The 21,114-nt window shown below is 43.0% G+C and overlaps 1 protein-coding gene across 6 annotated transcripts in view; it reads right to left on the minus strand.

Moving 5' to 3' along the window:
* zbtb17 (zinc finger and BTB domain containing 17) overlaps positions 1-20,699 on the minus strand; it is a 33,815-nt gene extending 13,116 nt beyond the window's left edge. Inside the window, exons 1-9 of one of the 6 annotated variants that reach the window (XM_039755465.1) lie at positions 20,491-20,582; positions 15,796-15,895; positions 15,553-15,715; positions 12,742-12,996; positions 7,456-7,635; positions 6,516-6,977; positions 4,535-4,708; positions 3,060-3,238; positions 312-454 (exon numbers count right to left, since the gene is read on the minus strand). In XM_039755465.1, the coding sequence (XP_039611399.1) occupies positions 312-454; positions 3,060-3,238; positions 4,535-4,708; positions 6,516-6,977; positions 7,456-7,635; positions 12,742-12,946 (1,343 nt within the window). In that variant the 5' untranslated portion in view covers positions 12,947-12,996; positions 15,553-15,715; positions 15,796-15,895; positions 20,491-20,582. Of the gene's footprint in view, positions 1-311; positions 455-3,059; positions 3,239-4,534; positions 4,709-6,515; positions 6,978-7,455; positions 7,636-12,741; positions 12,997-13,075; positions 13,181-15,552; positions 15,716-15,795; positions 15,896-20,083; positions 20,239-20,490 lie in introns of those variants that run through there. The other 5 variants (XM_039755468.1, XM_039755467.1, XM_039755471.1 and 2 more) reach the window with 5 other exon arrangements.
* Positions 20,700-21,114: the final 415 nt, after the last annotated feature.

The following is a 21,114-nucleotide window of genomic DNA, read 5'->3' on the forward strand; positions in this document are numbered from 1 at the left end:
GCTGTCACCCAGCACATGCGGCCCCGAGAGGCAGTCTCCCTCTGTCCGTTCATAATACCAGCCTCACGACCGGCTCCATCCTGGCTGGGGTGCCAATCCATCCCCTGCCTTCCATTACAATGTACAATGATATAATAAATTTTACATATTTGCTGTGGGATATTGAGTCAAAGCCGGAGAATTCATTGCTAAAATGTTTCCTTGTAAATAAAGTGCCACTGGCCTGGCCACACTGAGAAGTGGTCATGCCTTTCTGGGTGAGTACCGAGTACCCATTCCCACCCACTCACTCCATTCTGACGGGACAGTACCTGTGTGTTTTTTCATGGGCTTTGCAAGCGGCTGGATCAGAGAAGGCTTTCTTGCAGTCTCGGCAGGTGAAGGGCTTCTCCCCGGTGTGAATGCGAATGTGCCTCTTAAAGTTGCCGGTGTGTGTAAACTCTTTTCCACACTCCTTGTGAGCAAACCACAAAAACAGAATTACTTTTTAGCATGAGACAGTTTAAAAATGTACCGAGTCCTCAAACCGGGAATAGGATTGTGTCACGAAGTACTAAGTTAGCAAAGAACCAAGATGTCTGGCGACACCAATAGAAAAGGCAAAATGATTCAGAGATACTATACGTCTGTAGGTGTGCTCAGTTTAGATTAGGCAACACTTTAAAATAACAACCTAAATGTTGATGACAGAAGCTGAGATACCCTGGAACTCCACCCAGGATTGGTTTCTGCTTTGCGTGAATGTTGTCAAGACAGGCTACTAAACCAACAAATGCTGAATTGAATTAAAGAAAGCTTTATAGTATTATGAAGTTTCATAGCCTAAGAGTGTCACACAGCTAGTGTAGATTAAATGTAGATTATAGATTAGATTAAAAAGATTATATATAAACATCTGTGTGTGGAAGTGTGTGTGTCTGTCTGTCTGTCCCAGAAGTGCGAGGCTACAGCATAAAGCTCTCCGGCAAGGCGGCCCCAAGTTAACGAGTCAGAAGAAGAAAGAAATACGAGGCTTCAGCATGAAGCTGAAAGAAAGTGGCTCTGTCGCCAAATCGAAACCGCCAAGGAAAGACAAACGAGAGAGAAACTCACTTAGTCGCTGATAGACAAGGGGGGTGAGCACATCCACAGAACGAAACCTCCGTGGAGAGAGAAACTTGCATAGCTGCTGATAGACAAGGGGGGCGAGCACATCCGCAGAACTAAACTGCTGACAATGCATTTCAATTTTTTTTCTGACAATTACAATAATTTCTAACTTACAGCACGGGCTTACACAGGTAGTAATAAATATAAGACTGGAGGGGATGGGGAGATATGAGAGAGAGAGAGAGAGTCTTGATGTCAGAACATCACTTCCTGGTTTGGGAACAGCTGTGCACGGGACATTAAGGAACTACACAGAATGATCCGGGTGGTGGAGCGCTGCACCAGATCTGATCTACTGTCTCTGCAGGATATTTACGCCAGGAGATGGAGCGATACCAGAGCAACTAGGATCATCAGAGACTCCTCTCGCCCCGTATCTATTTGTTTGACCTTCTGAAATCAAGCAAATGCTTTAGGAGTATTGTAGCTTCTATCTACAGGCCATAAGATTTCTTAATCTAGCCACGCCACGCCACTGTTCATTATAACATCCACTGAACCCTCTACCTCACTGTATCTCAACTGCCACCATGTCATTTAAGTCGGTTTACATTAGGAAACAAACTAGCACACTGCACTTTACAGTCCATGGCTACTCTATTCCATTTGAACACTGTTTAGATCTTGTTTATAATTAGACTATTTATTTGGAATGGCAGACGACCCGAGCCCTTACCTGGCCAGGAAGCCCAGAGCATGGAAGGACCGGAAGAGTGTAATTTTAAGAATGTTTCTACCCCGGACCGACAAGAGGGCAGACCCCTTGGTTTGCAGTGGTCATGAGAGCATGTAAGCTCAACTCTGTTGGGGCCTGTGGCCACTGCCAGGGGGTGCATGGACATTTGCAGGGTCCTAAGACCCTGAGGCTAGTAGGGCACCTGGAGTCCTTCTGGGTACCCTATAAAAAGGGGCCAGTCCCCACCATTCAGGAGCCAGAGTCGGTAGGAAGGAAGACGAAGCTCGCTGGGAGAGGAGTGGAGGCGGATAGGAAATAGAAGAAGAAGAAGAAGAAGGAAAAGGGACTGTGTTGTACTTTGCCCTGTGAGCTAAAAGGTGCGCTGAGTAAATGAAAGGTGTGTTGTGTGGCAGACTCATGTCTGCCTGTGTGTGTCAGGTTAGGACAGCTGCATGCGCCCTGATGGTCCACAATATATTTCTTTTTTTATATATTGTATCACCTTAATGATACTTGTATTTATTTACATTTATTTGCTTAGCAGACGCTTTTATCCAAAGCGGCTTACAAAATGGGTAAACCTAACCAAGTAACATTAGGCTTGGGCCCGATTTGTATTTATTTTTTTGCAGTCTCATGGCCGATTCAGAGCACATTTCACTACATGTTGCACTTGTATAACTGTATGTGACATATAAAGAATCAATCAATCAGAAAGACGGATGGAGAGAGTGAGAGTGAGAGAGTGTGAGAGAGAAACACACACAGAGTGTCGTCGACTGCTGCTGCAAACTTTCTGTTGAGCTCCAGTGGAGTTTTCCCAGCAGGGCCTGACATGAATCGTATGCTGAATGATTCTTTAATGCAAGCGAAGTATAAAATTATTTTTCAAGCTATAATAGTTTATTTTTTTGTTGTTATGATGGTTTGAAATATAGGCTTGTTCTCCCAGAATTCCCACTGAAAATGGCATATTTATTAAAAATATACACCTAAACATCTAGGAGATGGCAATCACGTATGCCCAAGTGATTCACTGTATTTGTAAGTCATCATCATCTATAAAATGATATTAATAACATAAGAAAAGATGAACGTTTGGAATATTCACAAGAAGAAATTCAGCTTTGATATATTATTTTGTAATTTTATTATGGGTGGTCTCACAGCTACTTTTCACCGTGAAGACCTCCACAGTGTGTTGATTCAGGTTTCTGCTCTCACCCGTTCTTACCTCACATTTGTGGGTGACAGAGCCATAAACTCTGGACTCACTACGGTCGGTGAAGGTGCCTGCTCGCATCTGACGACTATCAGAGCCACTGTCATCAGCCGCTTGTCCTTTCTCGTCCCACTCGTCCATCTCATTTTCTCCGTCTACTTTGGCCAAATTCATCTCATCAACATCCATATCTTGAAGTACAAACAGGAAAAACAAAAAATACAAAATTAAATAATGTGCTGCCTAATGTGGAATGTTAGACTCTGCATGTCCATAAAGCACAGAGGGCAGAACTGTGTGTTAAAGCAAGCAAATATTTTTATTCAAATTGATTCTTGGACAATGTAAAGGGCTGACCAACGGGGCTACAGCTTACGAGTTAAAGAACAGCATCTTATTAGCCCTGTCTGTTCATTGCTTCCATGGTGTATGCCAGCGTTCACTATGAAAACCGCAACACAAAAATAAATAAGACGTCACCTGCTTGTGCAGACCAAGCAGGGCTGACAGAGGCTCATTTTAATTTGCAGCTAATGAACTGTTAGGCCCTGCAGGTTTATGAGGATGCACAATAATTGGTGCCTTTAATTCTTTCTTAAAAATGTATTGTGGCAAAAGAGCTATATAGGCATTGACCCGACACAGACTGACAGCGGAGGCACATGAGAAAATGAACAAAAATATTTATTTGTGGTGTTCTTCAGCCGTGAGGCACGTCTTCCCCATGTCCCAAAAGCCCTACACAGTCCCCAAAACACACACCAAAAAAAACCACCCAAAAATCACACTCTTCTTCCTCCACTCCTCGCAGGCAGCTTTGTGCTCCTGACTCTGGCGCCTCGAGTGGTGGCTGCAGGTTCTTCTTACAGCCCACCCAGAAGTGCTTCAGGTGATAATTAACCTAATTCAGGCTGCACTTCCGGGTGTGTCTGCATTCCAGTCCACATGGGCGCATTAAGCCGTGCAGCTCCTCCCGGTGGTGGCCGCTGAGCCCTGAAGTCCCACGCCTGTGACCCCGATCTAACCCAGGAGGGCTGCCACCATGCGTTCTGGGGGACGCAGTGTGCATCCCATGGCTGCTCTCTCGGACCCAGTGTCAAAGGGGTGTCCTGGCCAGTCCGCCACAGTATACAATTAAATGTGTACTCGGGGAGAACCCACCAAATATGTCAATTTAGAGTCCCCAATCAAACTAAAAGTATGTCTTTATAGAAAGGGGATACAACATGAAGAAGAGAAGGAAAACGCCAGAAACAGCTGAGGAATCCTCAGTAGACAAAACAAGCTGGGGTCCAAAGAATGGGATGTCACTATGCCAACCAAGAGGGTTTACATCTTATTGAATAAAAATGTTTCTTTTTTTTATGACACGTAAGGCATTATCAGGCCATGTAATAACTAATACATTAAAATAAGAACAATGATGCCTGACTAATATCGGTGAATATTAAAAGCTTCTCGATAGAGTTTTGCTGATGGCAGCTCACCTGATGTGGTGGCTCCTTCCTCCCCTTCCTCCTCCTCCTCCTCTTCTTCTTCTTCTTCTTCTTCTTCTTCTTCTTCTTCTTCCTCTGCTAGCCCACTTTGCAGGTTTTCTTCTTTTCCATCACACTGACTTGACAGGTATGTCAACTGTCCGGTGTCACTGTTCACTGGAATGACTGCAACCAATGAAAGACGACCGATTAAAGCAGATTACTAGCAGCCCATTGACATGGGCAGATGTTTGTGCTGTAAAACGAACCCATAAAAGCAGACTGAGGAAACTAATATTGGACTGATCAATAAAAAAATGATATGGGAACATATCTGAATATGTTAACCTATTTAAATCTTCTTCTTCTTTCAGCTGCTCCCGTTAGGGGTCGCCAACAGCTGATCATCTTGTTCCTTATCCTCCTGTCCTCGTCATCTTACTCTGTCACACCCATCACCTGCATGTCCTCTCTCACCAGATCCGTAAACCTTCTCTTAGGCCTTCCTCTTTCCCTCTTCCCTGGCAGCTCTATCCCTATCATCCTTCTCCCAGTATACTCAGCATCTCTCCTCTGCACACGTCCAAACCAACACAATCTCGCCTCTCTGACTTTGTCTCCCAACCATCCCACCTGAGCTGACCCTCTAATGTCCTCATTTCTAATCCTGTCCATACTTGTCATGTCTAATTCAAATCTTAGCATCTTTAACTCTGCCACCTTCAGCTCTGTCTTCTAATTTCTGGTCAGTGCCACCGTCTCCAACCCATATAACATAGCTGGTCTCACTACCGTCCTGTAGACCTTCCCTTTCAATCTTATAGAAAATTAAAATGATGTATAGAGAAAAATTAAGGAATATTTTGGAGATTTATTCATATACAGTATAGAGAAACATCAATTTTTCACATATAATTATTTATAAGCATCAACTAGACAAGAATATAGTACAGACACACTGATAAGCTGTGTTCGAATTATTAGTTTAATATAATTATGCTGTGAAAACCACAACCAGTGTAGTGTACAAGTGATAGGTGGGGATGTTTTCTGTGCAGAGCAAGAATGCATTCAGATTGATCCATCCATCCATCCATCCATCATCCAACCCGCTGTATCCTAACTACAGGGTCACGGGGGTCAATAATGCCGCCCCCTGCGCCCGCCCCTAGCTACGCCATGGAGTTTACAACAGTTTTACTTTCTCTTTGTAAGAGGAGAACAGGTATCCTGGCTGGGATGGAGGATGTTTGATTACCCAGACAGGAGGCCAGTGCGATGACGCAAGCAAATTAGCCTGCTGGATGTGGAAATAAATGTGTACTCTGTCGGAATGGTTTAATGGATGTACGGATAAAAGCAGAGGACTGGGAGTTGTTCCATCTCCCAAATCCTTGTGGCAGTGGTTCTCGTATGGTAAACACAGACTGTATTACCGGACTCCGCAGGGGTGCTTGGGACTTGGAGTCCGGAAATACAGCTCTGTCGGGATCCCTGTTTATCGACAGAGGGCACTGTCTGGAGATGGGCCGTATTACCGCATGGGCACGCTGGGCAGTATGTTTCTGTTTTTGCTATCAAAACAGGGGCCTCTAGTGCTCTACTTTGCCTGGGGGCCTATGATGCTGTTAAGACCTCCCTGGTTGGGAGAAGACCTCCCAACATTTTTTATGGCCCGGAAGTGCTTCCTCGATGATACGGCATGACACTGGAACCATGCCCAGGTCTGACTTAAAAGGAGTTTGCTGCCTCACTTCATTTGAGTCAGAGATGGGAGGCAGCAGGCAACACGCTGCGGAGGTAGTAAGGAGGAACAATTGTCTGATTTATTGAAGAATTGTGCCTGATTTCTGGAGAGGTGTTTGTGAAATAAATACCTTTTATTCTATCACTGCAGCGTATGCTGTATTACTGTGTCTGCGGTTTGGGGCTCAGTGATGCCCCCTTGTGGCCACATTTATTATATGTGTACATTTGCCTTGTTGGTACTCACCACTCTCTTCAAAATTGTGTCTTGTATCTTCGCCTTCACCCTCTTGCCCTTCCAACCCATTCTGCTCCTCAGTCAGGATGGGGGTCGTTATCTCACCCAATTCTTCAGGCTCCGGGGCAGAAGCTTCAGAAGGATGTTCTACCAGTTCAGCAAGTTCCACTTCTTGAGTGTTTGCCAGTGGTTCACTTGTGGTGGTCTGAAAATTATCCTCGCAGGTATGCTCTGTGGACTTTTCGATTGGCTCTACAAATGAGAATTTGGTTTGTTCTTGCAGCTCCTCTGTTGTTGGCTCTGAAGTCGCAGATTCTGGATTTTCTATCTGCTGATTCTGACCTGCTGTCTGTTCATACTCTGCTGAATGAGCACTGTTATCGGTGGGCTTTGCCTCTGTTGATGTTATTGCATCATGGTCCTGGTCACCAGCATTAGTCTTTGGTAACTCCTCCAGCTTGTCGACTTCTCCTGAAAACAAATTGCACGGAAAAGCAACTAAAGGCAAATGAGAATGGCATATTTTTCATACACAGACAGGTGTTAACATAAATACATTTGTGTGAAGTTGAATTAAATGTGTAAAACAAACAAGACCACAAGAGCCTTGAAGGTTTCATTTGGTAACAGCTTGGTAAAACACTGCTTGCCAGAAAAGGCTTAACATCATCAGTTCTGATTTATCCACCTAGACTCCCAGGTTAGGCGTAAAGCTACAGCATTTTTAATCTGAGGAATATGGACAAGCATGACAATGATAGCCTAAGATGCAGAAAGGCGTTAAGTTTGAACAAAGAAGAAGAAGCCATTTGGAAAAACTGTCTTCCCTGGCACTGCAACCAACTCACTTGAACAGCACAACAAGCAAAATGGCCCACCACCCAGTAAATCACACATGAAGCTTTACAAACCAAATAACTCAACGAGATGGCTGAAGTATCCAACTCACCTTCCGTTTGCAAGGGCTCAACAGCAGCGCGCAGCGGTGACATTAGGGACTTGAAGGCCGTGCAGGCATTTATGATCTCCTGCATCTGAAGGAAGCTGGCGACAGCGAGGACATCCTCCACGTTTTGGGGAGTCAGGTTCAGTTTAGCGGTGTACATAAACTCGAGAACCTGGCCAAGACCTGAAAAGATATATGACATAGAGGTGGCTCATCAGGGTGAGGAGATCAGGCTTTTTACTGGCCTCGTGCCTTGTATGGGTACACACTTAAACACGGTTATCTTTGTGCCCAGTGGAGGAAAACAGGCGGCTCTACAGGGAAAATGGAGGACTAAATATGGGCATAAACCTAAAAACAGCACAAAACAGTAAAATCCGTGAACATTTATCATCGCCCTCTGTGTAAATGTGTGTGTTTCCTTTGAAGAATCTGCTCATCCTTTATTAAGGGTAGGAGAAGGGGACCCATAAGTGTTGCATCTCTTTACGACCAAAAGCAGGCTCTCTAGGCTGATTTATTATTAGGATCCTAAACCAAAGTTTGTCATGCATTGATCTTTATAGTTGCCATCATATGCTTCAGTTTACATGGGTGCTACGTAAAACTACTGGTCTACTAAAAACGAATCTACACTGCCCTCCATAATGGTTGGGAGAAAGAGACATGTAGCGGTGCTTGAAACTTCAACTCCCAGCAGCCCCTGCAGTGGCTCTGATTGGTCATCTGCTGGGAAAGCAGGGGCTGTTGGGTACCAAGAGGCTGGCACCACATTTAAAAAGGGGGCTAGTGTTACCAAAAAAGAAAGAAGTATTTTGCGTTTCGTGTCTAAAGTCCCTTACTGTCTACCTTCCGTTGTGACACCTGCGCCCTCTCATTTTTGTCCTGGATTGGGGTCTGGATTGTCTGCGGTCTGCCTGTTACGTGAGGACTGTATGTCAATTTACGGCCATCACGTGAAGAAAGGAGCGATCCTGAACCGTCCACCCGTCTTCACCATTTCAGGAACTACCGGTAGGACTATCTTTACATTCCCCTTCAACGTGCGGATCTCTAGACTATTTACCTTCATCTTTACATTACATCAGTTGCCGTTTTTTCATGGACTTTACTGTGTGTGGTTATTGTTGTGGTTTGTTTTCGTGTTGATTGTACATCGACGTAAGGTGAACTGCGGTGGGATTGTTGTTTTCATTTATTATTAATATATTGTTTATTTACTGTTTTGTTACTGGTGGCTTTTTGTCTCTGTGAGTATGTGAGGGTGTGCGTCCCTGAAATCTCTACTAAAAAACTAAATAAATCTTAGCGGCACTGGACCGTTACACACATTTTTTTCTTGATCTACCTCTCTGCTTTAAAGTTTAAAATTATAAATCAAGCAATTCAGACGTGATTAAAGTGCACATTTCATTTAAGGGGATTTACACACATTTTGGTCACAAAACACTTTTTCTACACGGCTCCTCCACAATTCAGGGCACCATAATGTTTGGGGCCATTGATGTCAGAGGTGTTTGAGATTCCTCAGGTGTGTTTCATTGCTTGGTAAGATAGCTCGGCTGGCTTTTAACCCTTTGGAATCTGTACTTGCCATTCTTTCAGCTTAAGGGTGACTCATGTATCTGAGGACATCTAGTGGAGATTAAGGGGAAGCGCACTTAAAACTGACACCAGGAAGCACTTCTTTACGCAAAGAGTTGTGGGACTCTGGAACAAACTACAGAGACAAAGAGTTCAAGCTGAAACCTTGACAACCTTTAAGAAAAATCTGCATGAGATATTGAGACAGCGTAGCTCTTAGCTAAACAAGTGGGCTTGATGGACTGAAGGGTCTCCTCTCATTTGTCGGATTTCTTACGTTGTTCAACATGAGGACCAGAGCAGTGCCAATGAAAGCCAAAGAATCCATTATGAGGCTAAAACACAAGAATAAAAGCATTCGGGACATCAATCAACTATCTGGGATATCATAAGAAGAAAGAATGCACTGGTGAGCTTGGTAACCGTAAAGGGGCTGAAAGGCCAAGGAAGACCTCCACTCCTCACTATGGTAAAGAAAAAGCCCCAATGCCTGTCCGACAGACCGGAAACAGTTTTCAGGTGGCCGATGTGTGTGTCAGAGACGACTATCAGCTGGAGACTTGACCAAAAACACAGAGACCACATTGCAAGATGCAGACCACCAGTGAGCAACAAAAACAGGATGGCCCGGTTATAGTTTGTGAAAAGGGACTTCAAAGAGTCTGCAGAATTCTGGAAAAAGGTCTTGTGGACAGATGAGACAAAAATGAACCTGGTCAGTGTGATGGCAAGAGCAAAGTGTGGAGATGAGAAGGAACTGCACTAGATCCAAAGCAGACCACCTCATCTGTTAGACATGGTGCTGGGGGTGTTATGGCTTGGGCATGGATGGCTGTCACAGGTCCTGGAACATTTCTCTTCATTGATGATGGAACTGCTGACAGCAGTGGCACAATGAGTTCTGAGGTGTGTAGAAACATCTGATCTGCTCAAGTTCAGTAAGTGTCTTCAAACTCACTAGATATTGTTTCATCCTACAACAAGATAATGAGCCAAACATACTGCTGAGGCAACACAGGAGTTTATCAAAGGTAAAAAAAAATGGAAAATTCTTGAATGTCCAAGCCAGTCACCTGATTTAAATCCAATTAAGCAGGTCTTCCATATGCGGAAGAGAAAACGTAAAGGGGACAAGCCCCCAAAACAAGCAGGAGCTGAAGATGACAGCATTAGGAGCTTGGCAGAGCATCACCAGAGAAGACCCTCAGCACCTGGTGATGTCAAAGAATCAAAAGACATTTCAAGCAGTCATTGCATGCTGGGATATACAACAAAGTCCTAAATATGACGGCTTTAATAGCATTACTGTGTCCCAGACATTATGGTGCATTGAGATGGGGGGCTGCGTAGAAAAAGTGTTGTGGGACAGAAATGTACGCAAATCCCCTTAAATGAAATTGTACAATGTGCCCTTGAATCAAACTGTCTGAGGTGTTTGATTTGTAATTTTAAATTGCGAAGCAGAGGGGTAGATCAAGGAAAAATGTGTCTTTGTCCCAAAACATTATGGAGGGCACTGTATTTACCCACTTCCAGTAAGAAACCAAAGATTTATAGTCGCACATAATACGTATTCCCCTAATTTTTCAATACGTTAGTCAATTCTTTGTTTTTATGAATTTGGGTCAACAGTTAGCAGTTAGAAAACTCAATAAAGTGTGATTCCTGACTAAAGGGGTTCTTGCTTTCCTGCTACAATTAATACAAATGTCACACTTGTAGTAGTTGATGTAGTTACCTCAACCTCTGCTTGGGAACCAAAAAAAAAATTATTTAACACAAGATGTTTAAGAAACTACCCAGAATCAAAATGTCCGAATATATCAGACTGCTTGCAATTCTCAGCAACTGGGGATTTTGTACCGAATTCCCTGAAGGGGTGAATGGCATCCAAAGCAAAGCAACAAATATGGAAAATGCCAAAAGGGGAATTAAACGTATGCAAGGAGGGAACGGCTAATACGCCAAAGAGAATAACCTTGGCTTACTGTTCAACGAATCATTAATATCGGTGAAGGGAAGTATGGGAAAGGTTAACTAAAAAATTGGACTTTTGTTGATTATGGGGTGGCCAGCCAAGAGCTCAATGGTTAATTCTTCTGTCTCACAAATGCTAAAGGCTGGGTTACAGTTCTGGCTTGGTCGCTACCCGTGCTGAATTTGCACATTCTCCTTGTCGTGGCTTGGATTTCCTACAACTTCCCAGAAACGTGCACAGTGCCTATAAAAAGTATTCACCCCCACTTAGAAATTTTCACATTTTATTGCTGTACAAAACAGAATCATGCTGAATTTAAAATTCTCACACTGTTTAACAGAAAACAATGTACTGTTGTGTAACAATAAAATGTGAAAACTTCCATTGGGGGTGAATACTTTTCATAGGCACTGTAGCTTAGCTGAACTGGCGACTTTAAGTTGCCCCCATATGAGTGAATGAGCCTTATGATGATTGTACTTTTTGATGGACTGACACTCCATCCAGAGTTGATTCCTGTGCTGTACTCAATGCTGCCATATTTGATGGCCTGAATGGCCAGGGATGATTATGTCCTGCTGAAACAGGACTGGAATGAACCAGGGGAGTCTCTGTGTCATGGTATGCCGTAGGTCCAGGAGGTACTAGCGTAAATATACAGAGGCTCAGGTTCTCTGCTGTCCCATCTATGCAGACAGCCATGCTGTATCTCTGACTTTTCAAACAAGGGCTATGCTGGAGCACATCAGGCCATAGGCCGATCGACAAGCAAAAGAAACTGTTATTAATAAGGTTGTACTCTTTTGCCAACACTCATGTTACTCTGCTTATATTTTGAACACAGCTGGAAATATTAAATTAATTTATGTACGGATATACCGTATATACTCGTATTTAAGTTCTCTCGCAGATAATTCAGGACTTGATTTTATCATATAATTTCTGGAAATTTATAATGTCGGTTGTATAAGTCGAATGCAGAACACTCACGCTATTAGTCCAAGAGATTATGATATGCAAACGCCCACCTGAGAGAGTAACCACGGGGCACACGGCCTTTTTCCCCCCCTATGTGGGTGCGTCAATGTGCTGTATCAGTGTGTGCTCCTAACCTCTCCTTCTCTCTCTCTATTGTGCCTACTTGACCACACAGTAATACCGAAACTATTTTGAAACGACATTTCCACCGATTCGTGTTTTTTGTATCTCACACCCTCATATACCTTTATCGTAAGACCATCCCTTATCTACGATAGAGCGTTCGATCAGAAGAAGATATGAAGCTGGTCTGAGTGGCAAAGAAATTGGTAACTGCACTGCTGCAATAAAATTCGATGTGTCTGAGAAACTGGTGTGAGATTGGAGGAAGCAAGAAGAAAAAAAAAAAAAAAAAAAATTAAGTGTCATATTTTTGAATGGACGTATAAGTCAGAGTCTGATTTTATGATCGATTTTTCGGATTTAACGACCCGACTTATACGCGAGTACATACGGTAAGTATAAATCTTCTCTCGGGTCCCTTTTTGTACTCTGTCTTCTTGTGGTTATTGAAATGATAGGGATTACAAACATTAGCGGTTGAGATTTGGGGTATTCTGTTCAGGTGTACGTAGTAATGAGTCTGAACAGGAGAATACGGTCACCCTAGGACCCTACCACATCACAACACCTGATTACGGGAATCTTGTATGAAAGCAAAAAAAAAAAGGTAGAGGAGAAATCCATACCTGCGGCATTGCTGATGTCAAGATGCACAATATCCTTCTGTTCGACAAACAGCATGCGGAAGTACATGCTGCAGGCCGCCAACAAGGCCTTGTGAGCTTTGAAGTCCACCCCGTCCACCACAAAGGTGCAGTCACAGAGTAGGCCCATCTGTCGCTGTTGGTTGAACTGTTCTAGCACCTTCCCGCTGTGCCATGGAAAATCCATTACTTGAAGGAGGTGGTCACTGGTGAAAATGGGGAATGTCCAATGGGAGCCTGAAATTTCACAAGAGACATTTTTAACAAAAAGGCATCTGAATGCCTGGGTAATTTAAAGTGACACGGTTCTGCTTACATTTGGAGCTGGGCTGTGAGACGGCTTTAACTGGGGTCAGCAGCAATCAAACAACAGCACCGTCTCTGAATGAATCAACTGCAAGTCATGCAGCCCATAGTTTAGTGCCTATTTTTAAAAAACACAGAACTTCAAATCCCTGTGCGAGTATTAATTAGCAAATCACTTAACCAACGTGTGGCTTCTCTTTAACTGTGTAACTCAGTAACACTGTGCCATGGGTTCAAACTCTGGCCTGGTCAGGACCTTTGTGGATTACATTAATTGTAGCTGTTAACATGTGTGTGTGTGTGTGTGCGGCTATTAGTGACTGTGATCTGATGGATTGATTTCTAATTTGGGATTAATCACTTTTATCCAAAGCAACTTAAAAATAAGGTTGGCATAATTAGAACAATCTAAACGAGAACAGGCCATTCAACACAACAAGCCTTGCAGATTTTTGAGAGGACTGTATGAATTGTCACTTAACTTAGTCGCTTCACTCATAATGCCAGATAAGGAATAACGTAGTAAAACGATAGTTAATCAACACCGTTTAGTTACCTTGCTTTTAAATAATTTTTTTCTAATGTTTTTCACACATACTCCATCATTAACACATTATTCTAAACAAGCTGTGCCATTGAAAATCTAAGTAATCAACACAGACCTCAGTGTTAATGTTTGAAGTGCACCATGCTGTGCATATGTCTCTGTTAATATGCCATCTGGTAGTGTTAATGGTCGTGATGTGCCATCTGTTGGAATTACAGATGCAATGCATTTTATTACTACAAAAGTTTAAGATGTGCCATCAGAAGGCTAGAACAACCTAGATTCTGCCCAACAAAGCTTGCCAGTCCAATATATTTAACTTTTCCAAGGTAGCATCAAGTTGAGTTCTGAAGATCTCTAATGTCCTACTGTGTACCACAGTACTTGGTCACTTATTCCATGTGTCTGTGGTTCTCCATGTGGAGAAAAACCTCCTGATGTTTGTGTCTAATTTACTCTTAACAAGTTTCCAACTGTGTCCCCGTGTTCTTGATGGACTCATTTTAAAGTCACCGTCTCGATCCACTGGACTAATTCCCTTCATAATTTTAAACTCTCCAATCAGGTCTCCTCTTGAATTCCTTCTAAGACTGGCTAAACTGAAAAGGCTCAGCTCTTTTAATCGTTCCTTTTAATTTATCTGCTATAGCGCTTAAATGGGCCTAGTCGCTCTTTTCTTGGACGTTTTCTAGTGCTGTTATGTCCTTTTTGTAGTCTGGAGACCCAAACTGCACACAGAACTCCAGATGAGGCCTCACCAGTGTGTTATAAAGACTAAGCAGAACCTCCTTGGACTTGTACTCCACACATCAAGGCGATATATAACATGGCACTCTGTTAGCCTTCTTAATGATTTCTGAACACTGAGTCAAAATCAGTTAGGGCAGGGGTATCCAGCTCCAGTCCTGGTGGGCCGCAGTGGCTGCAGGTTTTCATTCTAACCCTTTTCCTAATCAGCGAGCAATTTTCACTGCTAATTAAATCATTTTCCATTCATTTCAATAGCCTTGTTTTTAAGGATTCAGTCCTCTGAATTGATTCATTTCTTCATTAAATGGCAGCCAAATAGAAATGAGACGTGATTCAAGCCAACAGATGACCAACTAAATTGGAATGTGAAACTCCAACCAGTTTCTTAACAAGAAGCAGATTCTTGCTGTTAATTAAAGCCGTTATTGAATATCATGACTTGTTACTGCTCTCACTCTGCCACAGCAGACTGTGGATTTTCTGTTTTTTCTAAGACCACCGTCAAGATGTTTTGGTGACCTGAGCAGACCAACACAACCGAGACCTTCACCTTTGTTTATTTTCAGGTTAGCTGGTCGTGTGGCAACTTGTTTTGTGTCTCATAAAGGAAAATGAAAAAACTAAGGGGTTTAAATCACATCAATTAAAATGAAGGCAAAACAAGGTAATCAGCAGCAAAAACTGCTCACTAATTAATTGGTTAGAATGAAAAACTGCAGCCCACCAGGATCGGAGTTGAACACCCTCCGAGGTAGGGGCATCATATCCTAGTGCTGCACCCGTTATAAAGGGACATTTATTTCTCTCATTTTAACTAAACCTTACACTAGGCATTTACACTGGCAGTAATATACCTCAAAAATCTATTGTGTGTTTTGAATGATAATCACTATTTTATTATCAGCGAACGATGTTTCTACAGGGTGGTCCACATCTAATTATGCAGATCTAGATCGTCTGGATGACTTTGATTTATGCATGGATGATTCCAGTTTGGCACAAAGACGATTGTTTGTGTCGTTAGTTCGCACACTTCTTGATGATCTGGGATTTTTCGGTTGAATTTCTATATAATAAACTTAATAAGTGATAGCGTAATGAAAATTGCATAATTAGATCTGGAACACCCTATAGTTGGAGACAGGTAACAGAATACATTTTGAAAATATTTGATAACTGATAGCTCTTGCCTTAGGTGTACCCTCAGTGTTCATGGTACACTTTTCTTCAGTATCCTCGGGAGTCTCAATAGGTGCTGGCTAGCGCTTCCTCTCTCAGTTGCATTCCCATAGAGCTGGTGTCGCATATTCCGTCATTTCAAGCCTCGTTGCTCGCCTCCTGTCCACTTTTTGACTACCACCAATGGTAGACAGGCTTCATTACTAACCACAAAAACATCACTTTTATGCTTCCAAATACTGTACATCCCATACCTGAAGGCAACTCTCCGTGTTCCTCCTTTGCCTTTCCTCAATATGCCTGTTTGTGTGTCCACTTCTCTTGTTTGGTACTTCCTGTCTCAAATGTGTTCGACTAAGAAACCACAATGGAAAATGTCCAATCAGACAGAAGCCATACTGACCAATCAGATTGTTCCGAAGTACCGGACATGCATACACACAGACATTTTAGTATAAAGACTAATCAAAGACAGATAATAGAATAAATGTAAAAATATGTGATTTCTCTTGGGATGAATCTGAGTGAGCACTGCTAGGCGTCTTTTTGTAATTTATAACAGACTGAAGGCTTCCTCATACAAAAACAACAATTATTTCTATAGTACATTTTCATTAAAATGCTCAAAGTGCTTTACAGGATGAAGAAAAAAGACAAAATATAACAAATAAAATTAGGCAATACTAATTAACAGAGAATAAAAGTAGGGTCTGATGGCCAGGGAGGACAGAAAAAGCAAAAAAAAAAAAAACTCCAGACGGTTGGAGAAAAAAAAAAAAAGAAATCTGCAGGGGTTTCGAGGCCATGAGACCACCCAGCACCCTCTAGGAATTCTACCTAACATCAATGATCCCAGTCAGTCCTCAGGGTTTTCAGGCTTCACATGGAAGAACTTGATGATGATGATGATACAGAGGAGTCATTATTTGCTGAACACTGAAGCTCCAGTTTATTTTTGTGTTTCCATTTAGCATATCTGATTGCATTGTCTAGCCAATTCATGGCCTGTTTGTAGGCGTCTTTATCACCAGCTTTAAGTTTGCTGATGACACCACCATTATTCAATAAATCAAGAGAGTGGAGATGGTCATTGACTTTAGCAATAGTTTAGTTAGTTACAACCTTTCCTACTAGAAATGAATGATTTTTCAGTGAGTATAATGGAATCCTTCCACATTTTTGGCCACAACTGCCACAAACACTCTCAGTTGGGACATTAACATTATCACTTTCATTACTAGGAAGGCTCAGTAGCAGTTGTACTTTTTATACCATCCATCCACCCATAATCCAACCCACTATATCCTAACTACAGGGTCACAGGGGTCTGCTGGAGCCAATCCCAGGGTGCAAGGCAGGAAACAAACCCCGGGCAGGGCGCCAGCCCACCACAGGGCACACACACACGCCAAGCACACACTAGGGACAATTTAGGATCACCAATGCACCTAACCTGCATGTCTTTGGATTGTGGGAGGAAATCGGAGGACCAGGAAGAAACCCACGCAGACACGGGGAGAACATGCAAACTCCAAGCAGGGAGGACCCGGGAAATGAACCTGGGTCTCCTAACTGTGAGGCAGCAGCTTTACCCACTGCGCCACCGTGACGCCCCATCCATTATCCAACCTGCTATATCCCAACACAGGGTCACAGGGGTCTGCTGGAGCCAATTCCAGCCAGCACAGGGCGCAAGGCAGGAAACAAACCCCGGGCAGGGCGCCAGCCCACCGCAGGGTACACATGCATACACACACCAAGCACACACTAGGGACAATTTAGGATCGTCAATGCACCTAACCTGCATGTCTTTGGACTGTGGGAGAAAACCTGAGCACCCGGAGGAAACCCACGGAGACATGAGGAGAACATGCAAACTCCCTTTTTATGCCAACTAAATAAATTTAATATTTCCCGGCTGATCCTAGTACAATTTTACAAAGCCATGATTTAAAGTGTAATCACATTCTGCGATGTTGTCTGGTTTGGTTCAGCAACAGGTTAGGAGCATGCGCTAATAGCACGTTGCTGCACCCACCACATGCTGAACCACCTGGACTGGGACCCGAGTGCAGCAGGTGACACCTCAGCACCACACTGGAACACAGTGGGAAGTTTTTTGTTTTTTTTTTACGGTGGCTAGAGTGCCAATCCCGCCACTAACTCCCAGGTTTACCCTGTAAGTTGGAGGACCTGCTCACAGGTCAGGATGCAGGTTAACATCATCCCCAGAACGAAGCAAATGCTGGTTAAGGGCCTTGCTCAAGGGCCCAATGGAGTAGAGTCGCTTGTGGCGTTTACGGGATTCGAATACCTCACTCTAAAGATACAATTACAGCATGTTGAGAAGTCTGCTGAGAAAATAATTGGCTGTGCCCTTCAATCTGTTGCAGAACTATGCACATCTCGTGTCACTAACCACGTCAAAAGGATCCCCAAGGACTCTTCTCACGCAGCTCACCACTTGTCCCTGTGGTAAACGCTTCAGGTCAATTGAAACTAACAGACACCTAAAACGTTTCTTTCCCGGAACTATAGCCCTCTCAAACCAGTAATTTAGCCCGTCTTTCATGTGTTTGTCACTTTCACTTGCACATCACCTCTATAACTGCACTATTCTGCAACTTTATAAAAGATTTTTTTAATTATGCTATTTATGTTATTCATACGTTATGTTATAAGCAGCTCCAAATCTCCCAAGTCAAATTCCTGTAAATGAAGTACTGGCTAATAAAAGTGATTCTGAGATCTCTTGCCCTTGTATGTACCTTTAACACCTTTCTTCATTATCCTCGTTTGTTTGAACCTGTGTGCCCCTTCTCGAGTGTTTTTCCATAAGCCTGCTTTTCAGACTCTTGTCATTTCGAGAAGCGTTGCTCACCTCCTGTCTCCTTTTATATTTTTCATCTCTGAAGGAGACGCTCAGCGTGCCTTGTGTCTCACACTCGCACTTCCTCTCACAATCCAGGTCACCAAAGTCAAACTGACCAATCAAATTGCTCTGATGGACCAGACACACACAAACTTTAGTGTTTTATTATATAGCAGATAGATGTGTTTTCCCTTTTAGTGATGCTCATGTAAGAAACATGCTTGAATGGAAACAAAATGTACTGCTTTTGTATTATATGGCCAATTGTATTTCTTTATGGATATGCCTGATGTTATTATGGTAATAAGCCTCTTCTTGGATCCCAGTATGGCACCGATTTTATTTGGGCCCTCAGATTAAAAGTTTAATCATCCCTGCTATAATTTATGAAAGAATCTGACTAAATTCACTCTGAAGCATATTTGGTAATAACATAAATTCAGAAGTGAGATTTTTTTCACTGCATTGTGTTTCAGCACGTAAGACTCCCATTTTACCAGACATGGATGTAATCGCATCCTTAGTTCAGTGTCACCCCGACTAAGTCATTGAATTTCTAGCTGCATACAAGTATCTGCATACATTTACTGTAAAAGCCAAATCAAAGTAAATTGATTGTCATCTCCGCTATACAGTATATACCAAGGATGGCCAACTCCGATCCTGGAGAGCTACATTGACCGCAGGTTTTTGTTCCAATCATTAGAAGCCAATCCTCAGCAATAGCAGATTCAAATTCGTGGCTTGTTAGTGTTTCAGCTCCACCATGTCAGTTCATTCTTAAATCGATTTTTTTTCCCGTTCTAATGATGCATGTATCATCCAAGGGAAGAATTTTCAGTTCTTCACTTTATTTTCACTTTCCTTCTGAGTACTTAATTAAACCAAGCAGTGAATGACGAATACACAAAGGGTAGAAATGGAGACAAGCTAGACAGAGAACTGCTGGTTCCTTTGTCATTTACATCTTATTGCTAATAAGGTGCAGTTAAAACAATGGATACTGCTGCTTGAGACAGAACAAAACAGTTCAAAATTTTAACAAACAAGCCAACTGAAACAAAGCACTTGAGCAATAAGTGCTTCCATCGTCAGCAAAGAATGATTTCTCATGAAGTGATTGGGTTGGGACAAAAACCTAAAGCCACTGAGGCCCTCCAGGACTGACGTTGCACAGCCCTGATTATAAAAGGGTCAGAGTCTTACACAGAAAATAAATTAAATCTAGTTAATTTGGAGCAATAACTAGTCACTAATTAAGAAAATAATCAGAATGAAAACCTGTAGCCACTGTGGCTCTCCATGATCGGAGTTGGCCATCCCTGATATTTAAGTATACTGAGAGACAAATGACAAAGCTCACAGTACACAATGTTGCCCCAGATACAAATAAGACAAGACAGAGTGCATAAATAGGCAAAACCAAGCAGAGAGGGTATGGATACATCCTACTTAGAAAAGACACTATATAAGGATTGACTTGTGCCAAAATTTCTCTTTATAGATGCCATATGAACTCGGTGGATGCCACCCTGAACTGCTCTACTGCACCGATTTGTGCCTTCGTCTGCTTGCTTATCGCCATTTCGATATTGTGCAAGCAGCACTTTGAAAAGCTCAGCAGGCCGGTAAGACGAGAATGGGTTCCAGCAACAACTGGAAAGACGAACCTCATAATTGACTACAATAAACACCTCTGACTGTCCATCTGTCAAGGGCCCCCCTCAAGCCTTTAAGCAAACGCAATGCGCAATCCAATTTGCTTTCGACTTGGACTCGAAGAGCACGCAGGTCAATCAGCGAGGCAGACGCTTGCCGGACCGAGCTCGCGTTTCCTTAGTCCCGCCTGCTTTTCCTCTCGACCCACTGTAAGTCTGGTCGATGCTGCCGGTTTGATTATGCCCCCTCTCTCTCTCTCTCTCCGCCGCTCGGTCACCATCTATCCGGGATTAACTGGTGTTGCCTGCCTGCCAGCCGCGCCGCAGTGAAGATGGCGCCCGCACTCTAGAGCGCTTCTCTCCGCCCCCCATCTTCCCACAACCACTACTACCTTCACCCGAAACAAGAGGACGCTCACCTGTCAGGGTGTAACCGTGGCCTTCCAACGTTGTCCGCTGTTCTCTCCGGTATTTTTGTCTTCGTTTGTTTTCAAATAAACGCACACTTGAGCTGCCTCGGTTGATCGAGTTATTCGGTGATCGATCTCTCCCCTCAGCCTCAATTCGCCGCCATCTTCCGCTCTCTGATCGATTGATAGTGGCCGTGCAGGCTGGCGGGCAGATGTGCAGCACATGCGCAAAGGATGGCGGGCGCGAGCGACCGCGTGACGCACGCGCGGCTCTAAACCCGATAACAGCGAGCTGGCAGAGTTCATTTATGTTAGTGAAGCAGAGAAAACACGTTCGAGTGTGTCAAGAGATAGAGGTAGTGGCTTTATATTGTAATAAGTAAAGGTTACAAGCTGGTTATTTTTTACGTAACGCTGGAAAATAAGCGAGTAGCATGTGATTCCGGGTGGGAGAAGTATTAAAAATGTAAATCTTCGCTAGTAAATGCTAAATGTATGTCAGACTTATGTGTGTAGAGCAGTGTTTGTAGCAAAGTATGCCTTAAAATAATCTTTCGTTCTTAAAACAGGTGAACACAGTTAAAGTTGTAAATAATAAGTTATGTACATTAATAATTTGGAGCATTGTGTAAA

This window comes from Polypterus senegalus, chromosome 6, assembly GCF_016835505.1.
Source record: "Polypterus senegalus isolate Bchr_013 chromosome 6, ASM1683550v1, whole genome shotgun sequence".
In the NCBI taxonomy this organism is placed as follows: Eukaryota; Metazoa; Chordata; class Cladistia; order Polypteriformes; family Polypteridae; genus Polypterus; species Polypterus senegalus.